We start from the raw sequence: 10,981 nt of genomic DNA on the forward strand, positions 1-10,981 counted from the left end.
TGTTGAAACACAGCTTCACATTCCAGCACAACACAAAGTACACACACACGCCGCGTGAGCTCACGACTCCTTTACGTCACGAGCACACCCACAACACCAACCCGAAACTGTGACTGAAAAATGGAAAAACCACAGACGATCATTTTACTGAAGGGCGAGCTGCCAAACGTTTACCTGTAGTAACGCGTTCCTGCTTTTATTGTGAAAGGACTGAGATCATAGGTGAGCGCAGGGTCCGTACTCATGTAGGACACGCCGGACGTGACCTCTCTGATGCATGGCGTTCATAAAGGAAAGGCTCAGGCTGACGCCATCGAGGCAGAAGGTGGAGGAGTTCTACGGAGGACCAAGAGTGCCCAAAGTGAAACACATGTTTGAATGAATCCAGTGAACAATTATTCTGTAAAAAATCTAATTTAATATTTAAAGCATGTGTAAGTATTTCACTATTTAACTCATTATTTCACGGTTTCACCCATCAAAGTCAGGGGGCGGGGCTAACCCTGATCTAAAAACCAGTCAAGAACACAGAGTTTGTACTTCTCAGCTTTGAACTTGGCAGGTAGAGTCAGGAGTGTGGGCTCATGAGGACAGGAGGACAGCTCAGACTGAGACATCAGCCCTGCTTTGTTGTTTTATCCCTGCAGTGTCCACGTTGCCATGGAAACGGCTGTCTGTGAGGTTTTGTTGCATCGTGATCTGGGATCGATGCGCCATGACCTGCAGTTACAGTGACTGGTGTAAATGACTTCAAGATGAGCTGCTGCACATAACGATGCAATAATTAATTAAACTGTAAAACAATGAAATGTTTGAATATTTTAATTAATTTATTGATACATATTTATTCATTTCATTTGACACTCTGGGCCCTCCGTAGACACAGCCTTGTTTTCCTTTGATAAATTCTCATGTGGCGTGTCCTGTTTGTACGCAGCACGGCGCTCACGTCTCTCTTTGTCCTCAGAAATGGAAGCCGGTGTGGTTGTCTCTGACGCCCCCCAGCAGCAGTGGAGTGGGCCGACTGGAGATCCAGGATATGGGAGGTAAACAGCTCCACTCGTTATGTGAATGATGAAAATAACAGTGATAGTTTCTTATTAGTTACTGAGCGCTCACATCAGTAAAATAAGACTGAAGCTCACTGATTTCACACCAAGCCCAGTTTATTTCCAGTCCAGCTGAACCCAGACTGGGGGAGCAGGTGCTGGAGCAGCTCTGTGTCATCTCCCTGGATTATCCGTCACATCACGATCACGTCTCAGGTTTTATCCTGTTCCACTTTGATATTTGAGGTGATATTTAATACGTGACACTAAATGTCAGATTTTCACAGTTTAATCAGGTCAATGAAACGCTGTGGGGAGCTCCAGGGCCGTGCAGAGATGTTTGAAGGGGCAGGTGCTCAAGCCCCCCCGCACGCGCCTGCCGAGCTCCACCTCAGGTAACATTTACATGCAGATCCGTGCACGTAAGTTTTGGAGGAACAACATGGCGCTGATTCAATCAGCAGAGCCAGTTAGTGGCATTCACATTCAACAACAGACTGATGCTTCCAGATAGGAAACAGGGGTTCATCCTTTCATTTGTCACCTGTCGGTAGCTGGAATACACCTTTGAACAGGCGGTGGAGACAGATTTTACGAACCACTGTATTATAAAGGTAGAACATCTGAAGTGTTGGTCATAATCCTGATTACATAAGAAAGCAATGATCGCAGCAGTGGCTCTAATCCTGCACGTGCAAACATGGACTCACTTCTGGAACTGCAGCTTTGATGTTGATGCTCTATTTACAGACACAAAGTGCAGATTATAAAGAAAAACTCTCAATCATCCTCTGATGTTGTGATTCTCCAGACCTTTTCTTTACTTTACCCCTGTGGGACGTCTGCACTGTCCAAAATATTCAGCTTAAACAGAAAAACATAACTAATTAAATATTTCTTTCATGTCTTTAAGTTAAACTCGGCTTTCGTGTTCAGTGGAGACGCTCAGCACTGAAAGCCGGCTTCATATCAGTTCCTGGGGAGCTAAAAATAAAACCACACGAGCACGAAAAGGCGGGGAATCGTGTCATGTTAGGGATGCTGGTGGTGCTGAATGCATGTCATGCATGCAGCGGCGGGCCGAGCATCAGCCGCTGAACACGAGCACCGGATCTGACGCTTTAACAGAGCCCGGGATGAGGGCGATGTTATGTAAGCTCAGCGGCAGCATCTGCACAGTGAACACATGACATGCACATTTTACGTGGACGACACACGAACATCAGAGAAGAGTTTGTGAATGAGGACCGGGCCGAAGCAGAGAAACGGCTGCCAGCAGTGGTCTTTAAAAGGTGCGATCAACGCAGAGGCCAGAAAGTGTCCGACACGGTGAGAGCTGCTCGTCACAGAACCTCAGTGCTTCCTTCAGTCCTTTCTCTGTGACCTGCACACAAATACATGCAGGGATGCTTCACAGCTTTAATGCTAACAAAGATGCTCCTCGCCTCTCACCTGCAGAGATTCATGAGTGATGATAAAGATCATAAAGCATCTTGACACGACTGTTGCTGTGATTTGGCGCTGTATAAATGAAACTGAATTGAACTGAATCTGGGGATGAGAACAGTAATCTCTCTGTCATCTGCAGACACACCAGCTAACAATCCTCACTGCTGCCACATGTGCGACAATACTGACCCCTAGTGTTCGGTCGGGTTTTTGCATGGTGACGTCTGGTCGACTGAAACTCATCTCAGATTCATCCTGATGCCACTTTTAGCAAATTACGTTCAGCTGTGAGGGAGATGCAGTAGAATCAGCAGTGCAAGAGTACTGATGTTACAAAGGAAGTAGTAAAAGTAAATATACTTTCAGGAGTACTTAGAGGGGGACCAGAGGCCTGGGGGAGCAGCTCCTGCACTCGTCTGGACCAAGAGTTCAGATGTTCTGCAGAATCTGCTGCAAACACATCAGACGTCACCTAATTTTGTAATAATCAGCAAGTCTCAATACACGCCAAGCACACTTCAACCAAACTGAGGTTAAACATTGACTCAAGCATTGATCCAGTGTCCAAAGTCCAGCGTGTAACCGAGTTTTGCTGTTTGCTTTGCAGGTGTGTGCACACAGGAATGTTTGAGGTTGCACAGGTTCGCTGACTTTTGCTCACAAATACACAAGTGGAGTAAAAATAAGAGAAGTCCGAAGTTTCTATGCAGTCAGTGTGTTTGAGCTCCAGAAAGAAAGCACGAATAAAGCTACACTAACAGGAAATTATTTATCTGGAGTTCTTCTTCTTCTTATTAGTCCTTTATTTATCCTGGTAAAAAATCTCATTTCCAAGAGAGACCTGGTATCATAGCAACAAAAGTCAAAATACACGTACCACATAAGTATATAACATCCATCCATCTTCTTCCGCTTTATCCGGGCCGGGTCGCGGGGGCAGCAGCCTAAGCAGAGAAGCCCAGACCTCCCTCTCCCAGACACCTCCTCCAGCTTATCTGGGGAAATATAATCTCTCCAGCGTGTCCTGGGTCTGCCCCGGGGCCTCCTCCGGTGGGACATGCCTGGAACACCTCACCCAGGAGACCCCAGGGGGCATCCTTGTCAGATGCCCGAACCACCTCAGTTGGCTCCTTTCGATGTGGAGCAGCAGCGGCTCTACTCTGAGCCCCTCCCGGATGGCTGAACTTCTCAAGTAAATAACATTTTAAACAAATACAATATCCTGTACAAACATGTGAAAAATATAAAATAACAGATCAAATTTAGAGCGATGTTAAAAACAATCACGCTGAGTTATTCTCTCGTTCCAGTAATAAAACATAAAGCACAATGGTGGACAGTATCCAACCTCTTTAGGTAGCGGGCAGGTGCGTTCATAAAAAGCAGGTCACTGTAATCCAATAAAGGTCAAAAAGTTGCATGAATCAAGTGTTTTCTCACTTGGAGGGAGAAACGTAGTTTTCACTTCGACACCTCTCTCCTGCTTCTTCCCTGCTCACTCAAACTGGATGTCTGACGTTAGCTGGAGTTTAGAGAAGGTCTGCAGTGTTGTTGTCATCTGCATAGAGGCCTCAAAGACAGAGGGACGACATCACTGCTAAAATATATAGTTCAGTCCGGGAAAATCATCGGAAACATCCATGTGCGAGCTGCAAAGCACCTCCACCTTCCAGAGGTTCTGCTGACAGCATACATGCCGTGTTGCCAGGTCTCCTTCTGTGCTCCAAATACTCCAATTTCTGGAACTGGGATGCCAGTTTGGGTTTTTTCAAGCCTGCTTTTGAAACATTCTTCACTTTCTGTTCTTCAGCTTCGGTGGCCTGAGGATTTCAGCTTTGCTATTAAGAGAAGACGAGGTTCTTTAAATCATGAGTGCAGTGTGCAGGAACGAGAATCAGCAGCTCCAAGGCCATGGTCCTCAGCTGGAAATGGATGGTGTGCCCGCTCTGATCCGGGATGAGTCGCTGCCTCGAGTAGAAGATTTGAAGCACCTCGAGGTCTTTTCACACATGATGGAAGAGCAGAGCACGAGATCAACAGATGGACTGGTGCGAACGCCGAACCGAGAGCCCTGAGTGTAAAAGTGAAGCTTTACTGATGATCTACAGTCACCTTCTGCTCTGGGTAGTTACTGATAATGTGGAAATGATCTTCCTCTGAAAGATGAAAGGAGGAGCTTGGAGTACAGCTGCTACTCCTCCACATCAAAAGAAGATGGTGGCGGATGCTTGGATGCCTGCTGGGATACTGGGAGGAAGCACGGAGGCAGACCCTGGACTGACCTTGAGGTTATATCTCAGCTGGCTTGGGAATGCTTGGAGTCCCTCTTGATTAGTTAGGAAGAGGTGGATGGACGGGGGGGGGGGGGGTCTGGGTGTCTGCTGCCCCCATGACCCAAAGCTCGATGGATGAACCGATTCACAGCAAAATGTATCTATAAAAGATGAATGTACTCCGATCTGACAAGTGACATAAACCTTCATTCTTTGCCAGCAGGGGGTGACTTCTTTGATTGCAAAAATGATTTTGAGTACAGGAGTTACATGATGACTTTATCGTGTCTGTCACTGGTCTCAGAGCTTCGTGGATAAAACAGGATGTTTATCCCTTAAATTATGAGTCAGATAAACACGAGTCTGCAAGCTAACGCAGGTCGAGCTTGTGGCTCGCAGGTCTGCGTGAGAGTGAGTATGACAGGATGATTCAGTGCTTAATCCTGTCTTTACAAACAGATTCATCTTTAAATATCACTCTGCCTTTTCCTTGTGACGAGTAATATTGGTGTTCAGCTCACTCACACACACATTTGAATCTTACTTAAACCAGAGCTCAGCCACAAACACTCCCACACCTGCGAGTGGAAGTATCGCCTGCGGCTGTTTGACATTCAGGCAAACATGTCGCCTCACGTTTCTCCACCCGGAGAAGAATCGTGCGCTCTGAGCAAAGACTCGTCGGGTGGAAACGGCCGCAGTGCAGAGTGCGCACGAAGCTTATTGTTTGAGTCGCTCTGGTTTGAGAAGAAGCCGTACAGGCCGCGTGATTTATGTCTGTCAGGCGTTCGCCGCCGACTCAGCTGTAACGCTCTGCCTGTTTGTGCACGGTGCATCCTGCAGGGGGCGATCTCGCCACTGGGGTCAGAAAACACGGGGACCGGAGGGTGAAGGTGGTCCGACTGTCCGAGTTGATCAGCGTCCTCAGACTCCCCCCGAACGCTGAGGCCTGCCCCATGGTGAGCCGTCATACTCTCACGTTTCCAGTCGTCAAAAGTCGAAAAGACGCTTAAAGCTGGTTTGTGTCTGCAGGAGAACATGTGGGCGTTCTGCGTGGAGACTCAGGACAGGACCATGGTGTTCGCCGCACTCAGAGACGACTGTGCCGACTGGGTGGACAAACTGTGCCAAAGCACGTTTCAGGTGTGAAGGACACAAATGTTCCTTCTCTTTACGTTTCACACAAATGTGCAGCTTCATGATTTCACAGCTAATTATTTAAGCTTGCTTCATTCGCTCTCTCAGAAAGGAGGCCGTCCACGCTCCAATCAGCCCCAAATGGAGGAGAACCAGATATACGTCTCAGTAGAAGAAGGTAAATTCTTTGCTTTTGTCTTCTCCAAATACTCAATTCCGGTTAAGAGCGCCCCCCATGGAACAGGACGAGCAGTTATTGCATCCCCTAGTTTTGATACATTCACATAAACGTGAGTCTGGGAAAATTTGACACACGCTGAGCAAACAGTGAGCTACAGGGATGTACACGATACTGCAGAAATGTAATATTCAGCTCTCTCTGGCTGCTCAGTAAAAGTGGACCGTAATAACCTTCCTAACATTCAACATGCACTCTGACGTAGTGTTCAGAAACATCCTTAAAGGAGCACAGAGAAGCCGAGCCTCACACTTTTTGCTCATGCTGTCAGTATTTATTAACTGCATGTATTTAAACTGTGTTAAAATTATCACATCAGTGTTCTGCTTCGCTTTATTTGCATAGTAATGAATGACAGACTCTCCTCCCTGTTTACAGCCTCTGAGTTCTGGGTGGCGATTCAGAGGACGGAGGCAGCGACCCGCTGCGGCCTGCAGGGGGCGTACTGGCTGCAGGTGGGACGGGAGGCGCTGCTTCTGAAAGAAACCCAGAAGAAGAAGGTTGTTCACGAGTGGCCGTACGAACTCCTGAGGCGATACGGGAATGATAAGGTGGGGGCGATCGTGGCTCAAGAGTTGGGAGTTCGCCTTGTAATCGGAAGGTCGCCGGTTCGAGCCCTGGCTTGGACAGTCTCGGTCGTTGTGTCCTTGGGCAAGACACTTCACCCACCGCCTACTGGTGTTGGCCAGAAGGGCCAATGGCGCGATATGGCAGCCTGGCTTCTGTCAGTCTGCCCCAGGGCAGCTGTGGCTACAACTGTAGCTGCCTCCACCAGTGTGTGAATGGGTGGATGACTGGGTGTGTAAAGTGCTTTGGGGTCCTTAGGGGGGACTAGTAAAAGTGCTCATGGTCACAATGTAAAGGTGCTTTTTGTATCACCTGTTGCATGTTGTTATTACATCTTTCACCACATGGGGGCGCCATTTTATCAGACTGTAAGGAGAAGCAGGAAAAGTCAGTGTTTAGCCTGAGATCAGGACTCAAGCCCGACAGCAGGGAGGTTTTGGAGCTTTTTTATGGAGCTCTGAATCCGTCAGCTTTACTGGTGGCTCGATATCGTCTGCAGGCGTGCGCCTGAACAGAAAAAGAGCAAAAGTGTTAGCACTCTCCAGGAACCGTGCTTACGTTTGCCCGTGTTTCACTTTTATCATTTATATAAAATGATCAAATGTGGTTGTGTTTGGTGATAATTCTTCAGCCATATCTCGCCTCCACATGCGTGTGGGTACCAGCTCTTCCTCCCCTGCTGGGTGCTGGATTAGCTTGCTGCGCCATCATGTGGTGCAAAACGGTGTTACCGAAAAGTCTGGCTCTCTTGCTCTGATGTTTTCACCTGAAATTCTTTCACATTCTTGTTAAAGTTCAGTTCATGATGGAAGCTTTAAGTGAAACTGAAGCCTCACAAGTGTAAGACGTTTATTTTCTCTCCTCCTCCCAGCTGACCCTAACCATCGAAGCCGGGCGGCGCTGCGACTCCGGTCCTGGAGCGTTCATCTTTGAGACGCCGCAGGCTGAGAAGATATTCGCCCTCATTCAGAGCACCATCAAACTGAAGACTTCATCGACCAACCAAAACCCAGAGGGAGAGAAGGTTGCGGTAACCAACATACAGGCTCATTCGCCCCTCCCCAAAGTCCCCGATATGACCAACATGGCCGCCATCCTGGAGAACAAGCTGAGGACAGAGGAGAGCAGAGAAGAGAGCGCACATGCTCGGGAAGATCACCCGCCTCCTATCACCCTCATGCCACTCCCACTGGTCCCTGCTGGCTCCTCTGCAGGTAACCATGGAGACCAGTCAGAGGCCATATACGCTAATCCGACTGATTGCATCCGGCCTGTAACAAAACCCCCGCCTGTCAGAGCCACGTATATCGACCCTGCGAGCGTTCTTCCTCTCAAACCCCCATGTGCCGCTCCGCATCCCCCCCCTCGCGCAGACGACCCGGATTCGGTCTACTCGGAGGTGTACGACAAGGTCGGCCATCACCAGAACACAGACAACGTCCTCCAGAAAAAAGAAGAAACGAAGGTTTCAGCAGAGGGTGATGCGGTCTACGCCCAACCCGGCAGACGGAGCGAAGTGTCTCTGAAAAGCGAAGCCAAGGCCGACCCCTTCGCTCATCTTTACGCTCATGTCTGTAAGAAAGCACCGTCGTCTAGCCCCTCGTCATCCAATGACAGCACCCCCTCCTCCTCGTCTCCTATCGCCAACAGGAGCACAACAAAAGCCTCGGATTGTCCGCTTGATGATGTAATCTATGAAAACCTGGGCATCATTTAACTCTGGTGTTTAGAAAACATCTGAAACCATCATTGACATTCTTCATAGTAAAATTGTTTGAAAACTCGTGTTACCGCAGCTCAGGCGATGTAGGCTGGACGTCGGAGGAACTGCCGGTTTTGAAAGGTCAGGGATCAGATGTTTGAGAAACTTCTTGCTTGCTTCCTAAAATATGAATATTTAATCATTAAGACAGGTAAATAAATAAACCTGCATGAATGTGATTTATGTTAATGTATCTGTTTATCTGCATTTTTATAAGTTTAGCACGCCCGTGTTGCAAATTCATACTCTGACTGATTTTTCCACATAGAAAACTTCTCATACACGATTTTTACATATAAAACTGTAAACACGCTTGTTTGGTTACGATGCACAAATGTATGCTGCAAAAATGTCCCTGAGTCATGTTACATACGTGGGCCTTACTGTGTTTCTGTGTAAATATAGGAGCTATGACAGGTATCGCCATCATCTGTTACCGTAAGTGTTATTGTGCTTTATTCTAATATTGTGCTTTAAATAAAACAAATATATGACACTTTTGCTCCACTGAGTCAATCCTGGTGTTTTTAACACTAATACACATATAAGAACAGAAGATGTTTATTCACATAAGCAATTGGGAAAGGTGGAGTGTTGGCGTCGTGTTCAAACACCTGATGAATCAGAGTAAATATTTACCACACTGCACCGCTGCCTGAGGCCCCTCCCCCACCCGTCACTTTCAGTCAAGACCAGGTTCAGAGACAAACGAGAAGCAGCAGACCGGGTGAGTCCCCATGTCCTCGAGACCCCCCAGCTTTGTGGAGTCTTTCATAAACTGTTCGTGCTGAGTCTGAAGAGGGTCCCAGTGCTCACACCTCGTCCCTGTACCAAAGACACCGCGTCCCAGTGGCCCCCACGATTACAGCCTGTGGCACTGACCTCCCACGTCACAAAGACCCTGGAAAGACTCACCCTGGACCATCTCTGACCTATCAGATCAGGATCCCCTTCAGTTCCCCGCCATCATCTACCTGCTCAATCGTGTCTGTGTCCACCTGGACCAGCCGGCGAGCGCTGTGAGGTCATGTTTTTTTACTTTTCCAGTGCATTCACTGGAGAGGAGGATGTTGTCCAAGATGAGGACAATGATGGATAATACCCACTCTGTAACATGCTGGGCAATCACAGGTGCACGCTCAGTGAGAGACTGAGATTACCCATAATGCACCACTGAACGACACAGGAAATCATTCCTGCACAACTCCTCCATCTAATGCACAGCACACAGTGCAGGAGTTGCAGCCTGCAGCACGTCCTCCACAGTGGAAATAAAGTTTCTCTGTAATAATCTGGATGTTTATAACTAACATATTTGTACATATTAGAAATATTTCTTGTATATTGTAAACTTTGTAATATACTGTATTATTTAATTAGTTCAGTGTGTTACTGTGTTTGTTGTTGTGACTGTGATCACAAAATTCTTTGCAGATTAATAAAATATTATGATTCTGATTTCATTTAAGTCACACGTTATACATTCATTTATTTCCTTTAAATTTAATCGACGTAACAACCTAAAGCAACAAAACCAGAAGCGTGAGGATGGGAGGGTGGAGACAGCCTGATGCACTGATGAACTTTGACCAGCAGGGGGGGATGTGCATCACGCACAGATAAAACAGGAAGCCATCACATGACGTGCTTAGACATGTACTTCACTTCTTTACCACAAGGCGGCACTGCTGGACTTTCCAACACTCCAACATGAACTGTAGACTTAATTTATGGTTAAACAGTGAAACAAAACCTTTGTGGATAAAATTTTTGCTTTTAAATGACTTTTCTTTGACTCAGTTAATAGAAAAAGATTCACAACACAGCTTCATATGTGGCGGTGGAGGCGCCTAAAACTGTAGACTTGGATCTGTGTGCTCTGGACTGGTCGCACACCTGAGGGCGTCGAGGGGAAACATAGCCCTCTGTAACTTCAGCCTTTCTTTTTTAAATCAAATGTTCGTCACTTTGAGGTTATCTGCTCATCGTGTGCAGACGTGCTGCAGAGATGATCCGGTGACAGCTTTCTGTGACTGAAGCCGAACTAATGCGCGATAATCCTAAAAGAGGTTTTAGATGCAAAACCATCAGGTAATAATACAAAACGGAGGAAACATAAACGATGGTTTAGTCCTTGTTGCTTAGAAGACGTCAGCTGCTGACTGCTCAACGCCAGCCAGTTTTTTTGACGCTGTAATGCATAAATGTGACCACAAGATGGCGCTGTTACAGCCTTTATCAAGAAGGGCTTGGTCCTCGTGTTCAGTTAGGCCTTTAGAGTTTTCGTGTCCTCCCTGTGCCAGCCTGTTGTTTCCTTTCCTTGGATAAAGGCCTGCATGAAGCAGGTGACATCACGTGACTAGCTTTACCTTTGGTGTGAGGCCTTTGTGCATAAACGTCCTTCATAACTCTGATCAGATTTATTGTATCTATCACCAGAAATATGAATCACAGCAGCTTCCATCGTGGATGATGATCCGGCCGCGTGTGATAAAGCGTCTTTTAT

The 10,981-nt window shown here is 47.1% G+C and overlaps 1 protein-coding gene across 1 annotated transcript in view; it reads left to right on the forward strand.

Moving 5' to 3' along the window:
- dok1a (docking protein 1a) overlaps positions 1 to 9,870 on the forward strand; it is a 10,236-nt gene extending 366 nt beyond the window's left edge. Inside the window, exons 2-7 of the mRNA XM_085278238.1 lie at positions 968 to 1,046; positions 5,615 to 5,730; positions 5,804 to 5,914; positions 6,017 to 6,086; positions 6,525 to 6,697; positions 7,585 to 9,870. Coding sequence (XP_085134364.1) covers positions 968 to 1,046; positions 5,615 to 5,730; positions 5,804 to 5,914; positions 6,017 to 6,086; positions 6,525 to 6,697; positions 7,585 to 8,430 — 1,395 coding nt within the window. The 3' untranslated portion in view covers positions 8,431 to 9,870. The remainder of the gene's footprint in view (positions 1 to 967; positions 1,047 to 5,614; positions 5,731 to 5,803; positions 5,915 to 6,016; positions 6,087 to 6,524; positions 6,698 to 7,584) is intronic.
- Positions 9,871 to 10,981: the final 1,111 nt, after the last annotated feature.

The sequence above is a fragment of the Mchenga conophoros genome, linkage group LG6, assembly GCF_057382185.1.
Source record: "Mchenga conophoros isolate Kocher_MC1m ecotype Shallow Benthic linkage group LG6, M_conophoros_male_GT1.1, whole genome shotgun sequence".
NCBI lineage: Eukaryota > Metazoa > Chordata > Actinopteri > Cichliformes > Cichlidae > Mchenga > Mchenga conophoros.